At 35.7% G+C, this 16691-nt stretch overlaps 1 protein-coding gene across 2 annotated transcripts in view; it reads right to left on the bottom strand.

Annotated features, from left to right (window-relative positions):
• The window catches only part of Fgf12 (fibroblast growth factor 12), a 527560-nt gene that overhangs the window by 158572 nt on the left and 352297 nt on the right, over window positions 1–16691 (bottom strand). For both annotated transcript variants that reach the window (XM_005383217.2, XM_013513605.1), the window contains exon 4: window positions 12925–13028. In XM_005383217.2, the coding sequence (XP_005383274.1) occupies window positions 12925–13028 (104 nt within the window). The remainder of the gene's footprint in view (window positions 1–12924; window positions 13029–16691) is intronic.

Genomic DNA, 16691 nt, shown 5'->3' with positions numbered 1-16691 from the left:
AAAAAAAAAAAAAAAAAAGAATGAAAGATTGCTCAAACCATTAAAGGGAATAAGAAAATAATTCCTCAATAAAACATTAGAGATAATAGTTTCAGTAGACAAGATGGCAGGAGTTCACCATTGTAGTTCCACTGCATACTGTTACCTCCAAATCAGTTGCTCAAACCACCAGACACAAGTATGCAAAGTCGATCAGAACATAAAAAATTGTGAGCTGGAACTGTTCATTTTAATACACCATCAGACAACAGCAACTTTTTTTTTGTACCGGAAATCGAATTCAGGACCTTGTGCTTGCCAGGCAGGCACTCGTACTGCTGAGCTATATCCCCAGCCTTTTTCTGATGTTTCCAATGTGTGTGTTAGCTGAGAACAAAGGAGTCAGCTTGTATTATTAGGAGAAGGCAAGCACATATCCCCTAATGAACCTACAGGGTCAGTCACTGAAGGAAAATAAGTCAGAACACTAAACTTCTGATTTCTGCCAACTATCATTATGCATCTCTTACTCATAGCAATGCCTAGTTAATACAGATCGGTGACTTTAAGAACTCTGTCATTAAAACTTGGTCTTGGGAAGTAAAACCCAAAGAAAATTTTCAAAAAGTTCTATGAGGTATTATGCCTATAATGAGACCTCAAATTACCCACTGAGTCTTGGATTCAATATATAAAATAACTGAAGAGCTGTTACCCAAACTCTAACCCCAAACCCCTTTGAAAACTAATAAGTGCTATCAAAAATTACACTGAGACATCAGACATGAAATAAACTGGAACTATTCTGATGAACCAGGACACAGTGTAACCTCAAGGGAGACTGATGTGTTCACTGACCTCAAACTAAAGTTGTTTCTTTCCACTTGGAGATGGCTGAAATATGTATCCCTTACATTTCTATATATCAAATCCATTTCCCCATTTTAACTTCTGGATTTGAATTTTTCACAGAAATAAACTTTAGCTATACCATGAAAACAGTAGGCTATGTGGTTGAAAAGAATGTAGACATTGTGTACAGCATCGGGCTACCATTGTTATTTATTTCTGCTCTCTTTAAATAATTATTAGCACATAGTAATTAAACAAAATGATGGGGCTCTCTGTGATAGTTTCATACATGCATCTGTTACATGTTTCTTCGCACAAGAGGAATCCAGAAAAAAAAGAGGCCACGAAGGTAGAGGAGGGATGATTAAGACAGAGAAAGGGGTACTGTTCTTTGGCCACCTATCACAGCCAAAGTTATTTGTTTGTCCTTAATGTTTTTTCTCGGTGTTGTCTGCTTAAACAGCCAACTTGTCTTACAGACTTTGTTACAAGAATAACTCTGTTCAGTTTATGTGTTTCACCACATCCCTATTCCATTCAAATCTCAGTTAAGGGTTGGAGGTATATCTCAGTGGTAGATCACTTGCCTAGCATGACCAAGGCCCAGGACAAAATAATAACACCAGAAACAAAATGATACCAATGACAAAACAAATCAGTCCAAAAAGGATGTCAGTAATCCACTGATTTTCCTTCTGCATTTACCATACATAATTTCCTACAATTTTTATTGCCCTGAACTCTATAAAAGTCATACATCATAGACTTTATATATATGTGTGTGTACATATATATATAAAGTCTGTGATTATATATTATATATATATACATGTACATAACATGAGGAGAAATATTTAAAAGGAGTGTCTTCTGGAGTTGAAAATTTGGCTGGTGCTGGGGAGAATAAAGCAAAAATAATCAACCAATACTTTTTGATATTAACCCAAGAAACATTCCCATGTAAGGACTAGTAATTTTTACATTGGTTTTAGGGAGGAGAAGCCATGGAAGGAAGAATAAAGTCAAGGAACATATTCTAGAAACCATCTGGACTGGAAAGCCACAGCAAGGTCATAACCTTGATGGAGATGGAAACGACTGGATAACACCCTTGGAGAATAAGGAGGACATGGAATAAATAGAAGTCAGCTTTCTAAGAAAATCCTATTAGGTGGATGCGGTGGTGCACACCTATAATCCCAGCACTCGGGAGGCTGAGGCAGGAGCATCATTGTGAGTTTGACCAGTGTGGGCTACAGAGTGAGCTCAAGGCCAGCCTGAACAGCATAGCAAGACCCTGTCTCAAAAAAGAAATGAAATCCTACTGCACTGAAAACTGTTCGTCTCCCTATCAGTTCATTAGGTTAAAAATTGGTTTGTACAAAAAGAGCTTCATTTGGCTTGCGTATCTGAAAAGCTGAGGGTAGAGCCAGCTTCAAGTGTGCCTCTGCAGGCAAATTGAAAAAATGTGGAGACCTACTTGTTCCATCTTGTAACCCAGGCCTCGTGTCCTCTGAATGGTAGAATAATTCTTAGATCCTTGTGGTATTAAGATGGCTCTGGTCCTTTTATCTTTTCAATTCCGAACACAATTCAATATATAAATGAAGCAACTCTTTCAGAGAAAGTCAAACTTTGAGCATTAAGTTCATTGGCTCTAATCAGTTGAGAAAGCCTCTGTAACCAAACCCCCAACAACCAGATTGGCTAGAGATAATGGACTGGGTGGACTGGGACCAGCCATACAAGTGAACATGGGATTAATCCTGCATAAACGTCAATGAGTGATGATAAGAAATTGATTGAGATTACAATGAGCATCTTCACTATATCTCGTTGTACTACCATTGCTATTTACAGTTCGTACTATTTGACAGTCCTGCACACTGCACTTGAAACTTTCCTTCATGTTTCCATTTAGTCCAAAGCAATCTTCTTTTTCCTTTCTTTATGCCTTACAAAATGAATATATTTTTGCTTTAACTGATGAATACATGTACCATGGGGAGATCATACATGTACATAACACAACTTCATTTTCTTTTTTTTTTTTTTTTTTTTCCCCTCCCCCTCACATCCCTCCTTGCTCTTCCCAACTCTTGAGCCCCTTCTCATTTTATAAAGCAGACATTGGCATTCTTATCCCCATTTTACATCTAAGGGTACAGAGTCTACAAAATAAAGAAAATTTTCAATTTTTTCATTAAAAAGATAAGTTACAGAGCTGATTCAGTTCAGTTTTATTTCTAGAGCTCCACATCTTTCTTTTCTTTGGTACCAGGACTATAACTCAGGACCTTGCACGTGCCAGGCAGGCACTTGTGCCGCTGAGCTGTATCCTCAACCCCATATTTTTAAGTACTACTTAATATTAATACTGCATGAACACAACCTAGAAACTTTGGAAATATTACTGCCTGAGCTAATGGACCTAATATGCCTAATGTATCTAACAGCAAGGCAGAAAGAACAAATGTAAAATTTGGAACCATTTTCAACTATTCAACCCTAAGGTCTTCATTATGTTGTTCTAAGAAGCTGAATATTGCTTTTATTCTTCAATGAAAAATGTTACTAGAAACACATATGGTAATTTTAACAATGAGGGCTAGCCCTGGAGATAATGTATTAACATTTTCCAGAGGTAATAAATACTTGGGATAAAGCCAATACTACTCACCATTGACAATGGAATAGTCACAGTATATTCAAAGATAAATTTGTAGCTGAATTGGAGAGTGTGCAGAATCACAATCAGGAAAATTACTGCAAAAACCTTAAGATCAGACAGTCTATGAATTATTGCTAGAATTAAATTGCATAATGCCTCCATCAGTCACTCAAGAAGATTTTGACAAATGTAGTCACATGGGAATGGAACTTTCAACGTTATGGGAAATATTAGTTTACAGTAAATATCATACTTAAATCCAAATAGCTCATGTCAGATAGGATAGATAAGACATTAAAACAGTTCAAAAAAAGAATGGAGAAATGCATATAAATCTCTTATCAAATGTAGAATGTGGTATGTTGCAAAAGTCGATGCTTACCTTTAAAACTCAAAACCTACTGAAAGTCTAAATGATAGTGCACTGAGAAATATCATGAAAAGCTCATTGTTTTGAAGTAAAACAATAGATTTAAATCATGGTTCTTTTACTCACCAGAAAGGGTTTATTTTTAACTCAATAACCTCTCTAAGCTCATCCTCTCTCCAATATCTAATAGTTTATTCCTGCCCTTCTTCATAGCTGTGAAATTTAAACACAAATCTGAAACGACTTTTTAAAATAATAAAAACCATATTATTTGTACAAGTGCAGCTGTCAATACTGCTGTTATCACTGTCAATGTCATACCTACTCTTGCGACAACTTATATTACTCATGAGAACATTGTTTGACTCAAAGAAGTGAATTCATCACTGATACAGACCCAAGTACACATGCTACTGGTTAAGGTAGTGTTAAAATAAAAATTTCCATTAATATAATTTGACTTTCACTTACTTTCAGTCAAAGTCTACTCTCAGTGGTTCATAAATTACCTAATTCAGTAATTGGTTCAATAATTCAGTAATTCAGTTGGGAGATGCAAAGTTTATAATTTAAACAATGGTGTAGTAAAAAATACCTTCTGCAAACATTTTAATCATTATAAACCATGGAAATGACAGTGAAAAGCATGCTAAGTGTATTAAATTCTTCATTAAAAATGCAAATTATTCCAACTGCCTGATTTTTAAGTATCATCTTTCCAGATGCAAATGATCAGGATGCTGAGTTTTCCAAATCACTGAATTATGACCCAAATGCTGTTACTCCACGTGTTACTCTCATCACTTTCTTTTCTTTCATCATTTCCTTCTTCCAAGAAGAAGGAGAAGGAGAGGGAGAAGAAAGGTAGCAGGAGAGAAATTGAGATAAGGAGAGGGAGGAGGAGGAGGAGAGGGAGGGGGAGGGGAGCTAAAAGGGGAGGGGAAAGGGAAGGGGAAGGGGAAGGGGAAGGGGAAGGGGAAGGGGAAGGAGAAGGAGAAGGAGAAGGAGAAGGAGAAGGAGAAGGAGAAGGAGAAGGAGAAGGAGAAGGAGAAGAAGAAGGAGAAGGAGAAGGAAAAGAAATTGATTTTGTCTATTTTACCCACATTTATATGATCAGTGTATTCTGCGTAGCCAGAGGTAGAGTTCCAATAAATCTGTGTTGAATACATTTTAAGTTTAAAGAGATTGGCTTTTGAAGAAAACCCAACATTTGAGCAGTGGTCTTATAAGACCATTAATAAAACTTTGATCAAAGTAATCTTAGTTAATTGGCCAAATATCATATGTAATTCATTCCATTGAAACTTGGCATAGGCAATACAGTATTTTGAAATGCAGTAAGTCTTTACTAAAAACTTTCCTGTACCAGAGAACATGCTTAATTCTATAACTAGAGAAAACAAGCAGTCCAAGCAACAAAAAATATAAGCTGTAATTTTTATCCATCAGCACAACGGAAGTCAAATGTTGAGGTATTAAAGAGAAGTAGCTTCTGAATCTCAATGAGAACATGATATGGACTGAGGAAATGTATGAGGTAATTTTTTTATTTAAAAGAGAATTTAAAAAAAAGAACAATAGCAAAATGCCAACAACATAGATAAAACAAAACAAAGCAAAAACAATAAGAATGATACAGGGTTCCAGAACAAATTGATAGGGATTAGCAGTGGTTGTTATATTACATATTTTTATCTTCATCGAAATTGGTCAGATTACCAGATGTAAGAATGCAAGGTTAATCAAACCATTAAAGAGAATGAAAAATAAAAACAAAAAAATTATAAATGGTACAGAGTTTCACCAAACAAGGTGATAGGAATTCCACAATATTTCAGGTAAGCTATAAGGAAGGTTATGAATTACAAAGTTACAGCACAGGAAAAGGTAAACATAACACTGTCAGCAATGCCACTGTAGTAATATTATTTTTTATCCCTTCCATACTTTATTACAAGTATCATTCCACAATAATTAGTGAAAATAGTATATCACCAATTTTCTAACTACAATCTGAAAATAATATAGCTTTATAATTGTACATCATAGGTGCTTACCTACAATTACTTTATGTCTATAAGGTTTAGTCTAAACTACTCAAATTTTAAAAGTTACTGATGTGAATAAATATATAATGAAGGGTTGAAAGAAAGGACTTGTTTTGACTTTGCTCTTTTTGTGCAAGATGAAAATAGGTCCTCCTCCAACTCCCACCTAAGTACAATCACTTGTTAAAAAACACAGTGAATTGAACAAAGGAGTTGAAAAACTTGTATGCAGGAAATCTTTTTGCTGAAAGAAATTAGAGAAAACACAGATACATGCAAAAATAACCCATGTTAATAGAGCAAACTTCTTACTATTGTTATATGCTAGTATGACTAAAAACAATTTACATCTTCAATGCAATTCCTATAAAATTTTTGATGCTATTTCTTTGCAAAAATAGAAACCATGATAAAAGTATATGAATTCTTAAATGACCCTAAGCAGCCAAAACAGAGAAAAAATAAAGAAGCTAATAAAGCTGTAAACCTCCTACAGCCTGACATTAACACATATTACAAAACTACAGGAATCAGCCAGCATGGTACTGGTTTAAAGCTAGACTTACAGACAAATGGAACAAAGAATCCACACATATGGTCACATTACCTTCCGCAAGCATGCCAATACCACACATAGAAAACCATAGCTCTGCTGTAAGTGATGTTGGGGAAGCTAGGTATATATGTGCAAAAATATGAAATTGGACCCTTACCTTATACCAGTGATAGCAAACATGTGCCAAAGCCAGAAGTTCGTTATCACTTAAAGCTTTAAAAGGTTCACCATCACTGCTTTATACCACACACAAAGACAACTTAAAACAAAAAATATTCTAGAAGAAAACACAGTAAAGTTTTGTGACATTAGGATCTGGCAATGATTTCTTTCACTGAAGGCAGAAAAAGCAAAAATAAACAAATGAGGCATCATCAAATTATAAAAATTCTGTATATAAAGGAAACAAGCAGCAAAGTGAAGATGCAACCTATGGAATGAGAGAAGATGCTTGCATATCTGATAAAGAGTTAACATTCAGGCTATATGCGGCATTTTTACAACCCTACAACAGAAAGGGGAGACAAACACCAATTTTAAAATGGGCAAAGGAATTGAATTGACATGTCTGTGAGAAGATACCCAAATGACATTGTAGCAGGTGTATGAAAAGATGTTCAACATCATTAATCATTACGGAAATGCAAATCAATACCCTGGTGAGGTATCATCTCATACATAGTGGGATAGCCATTATTAAAAATTAAAAGTCCCACAGTGTGGGACTTTTATCAAGTGTTGGTAAGTCTAGAGAAATTTGAGTCTTTGTACAGTGTGAATATGATATAAAATAATGTTGCTGCTATGGAAGAGATAATGAAAATTCCTCAAAAAATTGAGCATGGAATTGTCATATCCAACAGTCTCATTTCTGGGCATTTATACAAAAGCATGAAAAAGCAGAATCTTGAAGAGGTATTTATACACCAATATTCTTCGCAGCATTAATTGCATAACCAAGAAGTGGAAGTAACTTAAATGTCCACCAACAGATGAACAGATTTTTAAAGGTGGCATAAATGCATATAAGGGAATTTTAGCATTAAAATGAAGGAAACCCTGTCATGTGCAACAGCAGGGATGGACACTGAGGACATTTTGGTCAGTGAAATAACCCAGTGACAAAAAATGTCTGCCCATAATTCTGCGTATACGAAGTATCTACAGTAGTCAAACTCAGAGTCAGAAAAAAGAAGGGTGGCTGCCAGAAGCTGAGAGAGAGGGGAGAGGGAGTTGTTCAGTGTGTACAGAATTTTGGTTGTGCAACATGAACAAAACTTCCAGAAATATGTTGCACAACAACCTGCATATGTTTAACACTACTACAGTGTATGCTAAAAAGTAAAGATGTTAGGCTTTATTTTCTTTTACTACAGTGAGAGCAAAGAAGAGTGACTGTGAGTTTCTACTATCATACACTCACTCTGTCCTAACAGATACTCAGGATGATGTCCTAACAGATACAAAATGATGAGGCCTAAATATCATTGCCAGGTGGGACCCAGCAAAGCGCCCCTCTGGGAAAGAAAGAGAAGGCGGCAAGTAGGTTGCAGCTGCTTACATGCAGTGCTTTAGGCCCTGAGAAAGTTCTGTGACCCAAGATTTACTCCAGACAATGGATGGAAATAAAATCCTTCTGTGCAACCAAGCAGGCCAAGTCAGGCGAGCTGCTGGGTCAGAGGCTGGCATAGATTTGTCCTGCTGCAACTCCAAAAAAGTTGAACTAAGCACTGCTGCAACAGGCCTGCAAGATGCAGCCATAGACCATTATGAGAATAATGGACGAAATCATTCCAAAACCCAGCCCTTGACTTCACACCAGTATTACACTTGGACAGGAGCCTTGAAATGACTCTTTTAAAATCTTGTTCTGAACTAGGACGACTGGAGGCTTGTGGGAAGCCAGAAAAATGATGCTAGAAATCAGAGCAACCCTTGGAGGAAGAAGCAAAACGGACAATGAGACGCAAATGTACTCGGAGACCAAAATCCTAGCTACTTGAAGAAAAAATTCTAAATTCTGGCCTAAACCAGATCAAATTCTAAAATGGCAGGAAATAAAATCAGTGATCAAGGGGTAGCAGTGTAGTTGAGTGGTAGAATGCTTGCCTAGAACAAGGAAGGCTATGGGCTCCACTCCTAGTACTGCAACAAAAACAATCAGTAATTAAAATACGAATTCAAAGTCTGATGGTGTATGTTAAGAGAGCTCAGAGAGATAGATGAATTAATAACTTTCTATAGAAAGTGGGGGAGCCAGAAAATAAAAACACAAAACAATAAGTCAAGAACAGGAAGGTATTAAACAGAAACCACCCAACATCCAAAAACAAGAAACACTGTGACTAAAGTCACAAAACAGATGGTATATATTCTAGACTAGATGAATTTGGAAGTTTCTAACTCAAATTGTATAAGTATTGCCAGCACCAGAGACTGGAAAGCGAGAGAAAGAAAGAAAACGTATATGAGAGATGAGTTAAAATTTTCCACAATTGGAGAAATACAATTGTTTGGATTATAAGTACATTCCATATTGCAGACTGAGTTTGCAGAACATTATGTATAAAGAGAAAACATTTTTTTTAAGTTTCTGTAGCAATTACCTATCCAGGAAGGAATATGAAACGAGCACCAAACTACCCACCATCAAGAAGAGATGCCAGAAGCCAATGGGATATTATTTTCTGAATTCAAGTAAAATAATGTTCTACTAGGAATCAAAACTGAAGTTCATGTTGGGGACATAACTCAGCAGTACAGCACCTGCCTGCCAAGTGCAAGGTCCTTAGTTTGATTCTCGATACAAAAAAAAAAATAAAATAAAATAAACCTGAAGCTCAAGTATCAAAGTAAAACATCCATTCACATGAAGTGAATGAACAAATTCTCACCCATAAAATAATGAAAGATGTAGACTAGAAAGTAAACTCAGACCAAACTGGAGATATTCATGCACATATGCACACCCATACACATGGACAAGGTATATCCACAGAATTTATTATAAAAAGTGGTGCAATAGCTGAAACAACTATTTCAAAGTACAACTAATAGCATTTGAAAAAGAGTAACAGTACTTATAACTATCTAAGAAAACATCCTAAAGCCTATAAGCTATTTGGAAGGAAGAGAGAAACATAAAAATACATTTCTCAAACTATGCAATTATGTATGGACATAAAATATATGCACAACCACTGAAAGATTAGAAATGTGGCTTCAGTTTGTGAACTAGTAGGAGAATTCACAATGAATAGAAACTTCAATAATGTAACAGAAATAATAAAATAAAAAGTAGATTAAAAAACCAGAAGGTTCAATGAGAAAAAAGGAATCCAAACACATCAACAGTTTCATCCAATACATATGAGTTAAACTGGCCTATTGAAACACTGATTTTTCAGAATGGATCTTTAATTCTTGCTTTATGTTCCTTACTTGTCCATGTTTATGCTTCTCATGTATCTCAATGAAGAAGAGGACATCAGAAGTAACAAGGGAATGAAGTGTAGGCTAAAATAAGAATGCAAAGTAATTAAATGATACCAGACAAATGCTCAGTTGCATACGTCTCTTGGACTCTCAATCAACTTTTTAGGACCTCTTTAGTTTGTCCAGGCAATTTCAGTTGTAGAGTTGAAAGTTGTAGAGGATGAAATCGTCCTTCTTTTCCCACCATTCTACACACACACACACACACACACACACACAATTTTAGCTCCTTTTGGTGTACTCCACTATAATTTTCCACAGGAAATAGGAAAGTGCTATTCAAAGGACAACAAGCCTTCATGCATGTAAACAAACCTTGGGATAACCATGATTAGTGGCAGGAATTACTCACTGGAGAACTCCCGCCCCACTGGCTTGCTGCAGCAGGGGAGCAGCAGTAGCACAAGGTGTGAGGAGACCTTTACACCTCAACACCGGCCCCTGTTAGTCCCCTTGCAGAATCTCCAGGCCTATGTTCTCTGTCTAAAATTGAAAATCAGTATTTACCTGCAACCAGCCCTAACCAGAAAGAGGGTAGTTCTGAAAGCGGACACCCAGATGATCAGTGTCAGTGATGCTACACCTTATCATTAAAGGAAAATTCTTCCTAGTACTATACAATACCACAGCAGGGGCAAGAACTTTGATTCTCAGTATGAGTCAAGTCTAAGTAGAGAGGAGAACTGAAAATTTAGATATCCCAAACGGGTAACTTAATAAGTGATTATGAGCTTTACTAAGCTGTTAGTTCCCTTAAAAATCAGCTCATGCACTCAAATTCTCAATAGTTTCTTTAAATTCCCTCTATGCTTGGGGTGCAGGCCCCTGTGTCTTAAACCACTTTTTGAGTTTATTGTTTGTTTGTTGTTTACGTGGGTTTTTTGCTATTGAGGACTGAGCACAGCACCATCACATTGAGCTACATCTCCAGCCATTTTTAAATTTTTTGAGATAAAGCTCATTAAGTTTCTAAGCAGTTGAGTTGCCCAGGATGTGTTTCAATTTGAGATCCTCCTTCTTGTCACTCCCATGGTGCTGGGACTACAGGCACACACCACCATGAGTGGTCTTAACCACAGTTTAAAACAAGAAGAGAGAAAAAGTTGTAGAGGATGAAATTGTCCTCCTTTTCCCACCATTCTACACACACACACACACACACACACACACACACTCGCGTGTGGGTCCACACATACACACACATGCACTGTGTACACACATGTGTGTTCACAAACTCAGTCTCCAGCCTACAATACAGTTGTCAGATTTTATGTATTTTTCTTTTTCCTGAATTTTTGGTGATCAATTCTGGTCCAGTGATATGAACGCTATAGTTCATGACCTTTTAAATATCATGTCTGTAATACAGTCTACCTTTAGCTCCTTAGTTGATGACTAATTAAATTCTTAAAGATAAACTGCTATTGCTTTCAAATGCTTTTTGTAAAGTTTAACTAACTAGAATTATTCAAAACAACCTGTTATCTCTCTTGTTCACAGTTTGATTTTTCATTAAGAATGCATTCAGAACAACGGGGCACGCAGAACTAATAGCAGAGTGACATGACAGATGAATAAACGCTTCATATTTTAACTGAAAATGTATTTATCTTTAAGTATTTTTGAGCACTGACTTGAAAAATGTATATATGCACTACAGTATATAAATTAGATTAGACTTACAGTTTATGATATTAGATCTGAATGTGCTCATAAGTAAAAAAGTAACTTTAATTCTTTCTTAAAATATATTTTCATTTTAAAGAACACACAGTGTGCATAATTGTACAGCATAGTGTGACATTATAACACATTTGTACAATGTATAATGGCTAGATCAGGGCTATTAGCTTATCTACCATCTCATTCATTTATTATGTCTTCATTGAGAGCACTCAAACTACACTGACTCCAGTTCTAATAAGAATGACAGATGCATTACTAATAAGCAAATATAATATACCAGAGATTCATTTACTTCAAATGCAGAGAAAGCCTACTAAAACTATCCAATAACTAATTTACAATCAAGTAGACATATGTGAACTCCCTAAATAATCTTGTACAATGTACTGAGATCATAGAATATAAGGGTGGAAATCTGCATCTGAGATTTTAAAGAATGTTTTTCATTCACTACAGATGGACAACTTTTACATGAGGAAGAAATTGTATATATACAAAATTCAATACAGCCGCATTCTCTCATGGCATAAATTATTATTTTGAGTATGAGGTAAGCATAGAACAGTGTTAAGTACTTTAAGATCTATCGGTGCTCATAAGGTAGCTATGCAGTTTTGTCAATTTTAGAGTTGAAAGAGGTGTTAGGCAAGATGATCACCAAAACCAGAAATCAAGCTAAATAGGGAAAGTGATTTATCCAAGGGGATATCTAGATAGTAACAAAAATGCAAATGATATGAATATATTTCTGCTCCTAATCCAGCCCTCATTTGAAATTCACACTGCCTTTGAATTAAACATTTACTTCAAGAATAGGACACATTAGATACTACACAGATTGATGAAATACAAATAAAATCGCAATACATTCTGAAAATTCTTCCTCACAATAGAACAAAGAAAACTTTGGAAAACACAAAGAATCTCCCTCCATGATCCATCTTCTGTGCTTGAAGGATGGGTAACAGCGGAAAGAAAATATATCTTCCCCCCCAAATGAAACAAAGTTAAAATTCAAAAATGGGGTACATGCTAGAAGAAGAATCTAAGTGTAGAGAACGTACCTCACATGGAGAGCAATTGGGTCTTTCTCATTCGATAGGACATGCTCTGTAACATTCTAAGTTATGAATTCCTCATTAAAATCTTGAAAAATTGGATTAAAAATGACTTAAATATCCAACTCGTTTCCCTAAAATAATGGCTACTTCATTACCTCAGTGCAAGTTACACACACACACACACACACACACACAAAGGTACTCACTGAGCTGTAGAGATAACCTTCACCATTCATGGCCACATAGAGGCTGGCTTTCACCCCTTGAATGGCCACCACACGCAGCCCCACAGGAATTAGATTGAAGAGAGCTGGAGGAGCAAAGAGGAGAGAGGAAAGATTAGTGACCTCCTGAATAAATTAGCCTTCTTCTTACAATGATTTTTTTGAGAATTAAAGATCTATTAACCAAAATTCATAGGGAGAAAGACAGAGACAAACAGAGAAAAATGGAAATGGGCTAAGAATGAGGTCAACCAGTTTGTTCTCCTGTCTCTATGCTGCCCTTCCTTACCCAGGTAACTCTGGCTAAGTTATACGACTCAGTTAGAATAGAGTGTTCAGTGAGAATGTCTCTACAGTCCCCTTGTACATTTGAGAGTCTAGGCTTCCTCTCAAAACAAATACATACTCAAGTGGTATAAGATGATTATTTTTTTCTAACAAACAAATGATCAGAACCAAAAATTCTCAAGAGTAGGAAACAAATTTGTATTCTGAAGTAATAATAAAATAAGACATTTAAAATGTATGCCAGGACTTCTCAATGTCAGTGTTGCCCTGTGGTTCTGAACATTATCTTAAACACAAAAGATGAATGTAAAAATCATGGACCATTAGTAGCAACAGTTGGGGCACATTTTTCTCTCCATATTTCCATTTCTGCATGTAAACAAAGATACATAAATGGAAGAATAGATGACTGATAAATAATATATCCAGGGGAAATATATATGTATATATATACATATATATTTTATACATGTATATATATACATATATATTTTATACATGTATATATACATATATATTTTATACATGTATATATATACATATATATTTTATACATGTATAAAAACACTAAAAATCTACTTGACAAATTTAATTCAGCATCCTAAAATGAACTGCGAATATTCTTGCAGTCTTTAAATATTCAAGTTTTCTATAGGCTCACTCAAAGACAAAAATCATAGGCCAAAAATAAATTTTTAAATATCATCTATGTTTGTAGCAATGTGCTACTATGAAGTATATTTTGCTGCCACTCTTCTAGTTATATTTAAGATTACAAAGTGAGCATAAGCAAAACCTATTATCCCTACCCTAAAAAATTTACATTACATATGACAGGGAAGCAATGATATAGTTAACCTCTGCAGGTGATATTATAAATATCAATGAAAAATCTCATGACTATATGCATAAGTCTCTGCAGTTCACTTTAATATCCTAACGTAGGAGATTTTACCTTGACTTCTACAGATAAAATTTTTATCAGTTCAGGTCCTCTTGATTCTGAATATAAGATACAAATAAATTAATCCCAGGGCAACTATTGAACAGAAATGCGTCTATTTTTATGGGTTATCTAAATGTGGAATAGTGAACTACACAGGCATACAGAGACACACATTACACAAAAACACAGGTTATTTGCATTTCAGGGGAATGTTCAGTTGACAGTAGAGGTTGTCAAGCCTTAGACCAGATGTTTACTGTAGTCCTACTCAATTCCTATCTGTTGACACTGGCTCAGATTTTTGCATCTTTGAATGGATGTCCTCATTCATCATGAAAGTTCAGACTAAATCTTAGTGGTTGCTTATGGGTTTATTGTTGGCTTAATTTAGATTTGAATTAGTTCTTGTACTGCCTAGATTCTTACCAGTGTCCTATTGCTACTAAAACTGCCTTAGAAATTCAAGACTTTGGAGTCTAGGATAAAAGCTAAGAATATTGGGGAGAATAAACTAAGACATATGGGACAACCTGATACAGTGTATAACTTACTTCTATAATTAAATGTAATATATGCACTCTCTAAATATTCTCTATGCTACAGAAGTTCAGGAAAATGGAAGATCTGTGCACCCTGAAGTATTTAGGAAGTGTTTTGCAGAGAATGTAGCATCTCAGCTGAGGCTGAAAGAAAGGGCAGAAGTTGAGTGGACAAAGAACAAAAAGACATTTTAATGGGGTAAGAAGTTAGGTAGTTTTGCAAAGTAATAAGTGTGCCGGAAAGGACTGGGAAACTAGAATATCTAATTCATATTGGGCAGAAATAGAAATAAAGTAAGAATAAATAACTGAGAGTCTCTTCTGATATGAAAGATCTAGACTTTATGAAATGGGCAGTAAAATGTTACCTACAAGGACTGGAGAAGCTGTGGTTTATGAGAATGAGAGAGATTTGAAGATAGCATAGTTGCTAAAAGATATACTTGGTGCTAATCCATTCATTTACCCTACTTGCCTTATTTTTGTTATCTGTAAAATAAGCATAATAACTCTTGCAGCAGAGTCAAACTCATTATCATGTTCTTGAAAGGCTTTCATTAGCAGAAATGTGTTCTCTTAATTTATACAAGTTATTTGTAGAAAATACGATTTCTGATTGGCAAATAACATTACCGCAAGATTGACATGAAAAACTGACATAGTTCCTCAGTAATATTTTTGACTTTATATTTAAAAACTTGCTGACTCCTTTAACAGATAATACTTCAAAACTGTACATTGTTTCAAGGTACTGATAAATCCATCGATGCATGCCATCCTCAGACAGAAAAGCTACAGCAGAATGCTGATGAATTTTAGGAGGACAAACACATTCAGGGAGGTGATTCAGGTAAAACTACATCGAAGAAAAGACTTTCTGGCTCCACAAAGTTTTTATCTGTCTAAAACAACATATTTCCTCCTCTTTTTCCTTTGAAATTCAATGTCTTTGCATATCCATTCTTGTTTTCTTCCAAATTAGATGCTTTAGCTGCATTTCCCCACACGTCCTGTAGCTAGAGTTAGCTTCCAAGGGCTTGGTACGGCCAATGACTTATAGGCAGATGGTTCTTAATATGTTTGAAGAACCTTTCTTTGAAAACAGCTTCTAGGTCTCCTTTGCTTCCCTCTTCAAGCCTTTGCCTTACTGCTGTTAGGATGACAGTGGACCTGGATCACCTCAGACCACGTAGCAAGGGCTACTCCTAAATGAGCAGCAGCAGCTGAGCTGAATCCCCATGAGTTTTGTGGAGCAGCGTCAGAACTCCAGTATTCACTTGCCTGGATCTTCCTTTTATGAGAGAAATTGAGAACTTATTATTTTAGCCTGTGTAATGCAGAACCATCCCTAATCCTCACTGATAAGACTGCAAGGGAAAGCAGAATTAACCTGGCGGGTACTAATTAACTGCAAGTTGCTTGTACAATGTAAACAAAAGCAGCTAGTGGAAAATATCAAGTTCCATGATAGTGCTTTTCAGAAAGAACAAGGAAATCCAAAATTTTCATGTCTTTCTAAAGCAAACACTTTCCAGAACAAATGCTAAAGATACTGGTTCACATAGTTGAAACAGAGAGAAAAGCAACTGGAAAGATTTTCCTATGTGGAGAGTTTAAGAAAACTGCAAAAGTTAAGCAGGGACAAAAACAAGAAACTTGTGTGAAAGTCTTACAGAAAAGCATAAGGTGATAGTGGCTTTCAGACAGTGTGTTATGGAAAACTAAGTCCATGAAAGAAATTAGTAAACAATTTGAAATGAAGCTTTTCTGTTGCAAAGGTTAATAACAGTTCTTCTCAGTTTATCTGCATCCTAAAATCCCCAAAAGTGGGGAATGACTTACTTTTCTCTCTTCATTGTGGTTCACCCTGGTTCTAGCTCACAGAAACCTTCTGCCATTCAATGAGAATGCCTCCTCACTTCGATCTTCCTCTTCAGCCCTAAAGCCACTATCTGAATAAAATAGTGGACCCTTGA

This window comes from Chinchilla lanigera, unplaced genomic scaffold, assembly GCF_000276665.1.
Source record: "Chinchilla lanigera isolate Chin_1 unplaced genomic scaffold, ChiLan1.0 scaffold00019, whole genome shotgun sequence".
Classification (NCBI taxonomy): Eukaryota; Metazoa; Chordata; class Mammalia; order Rodentia; family Chinchillidae; genus Chinchilla; species Chinchilla lanigera.
This window is presented reverse-complemented; position numbering and strand designations above follow the sequence as displayed.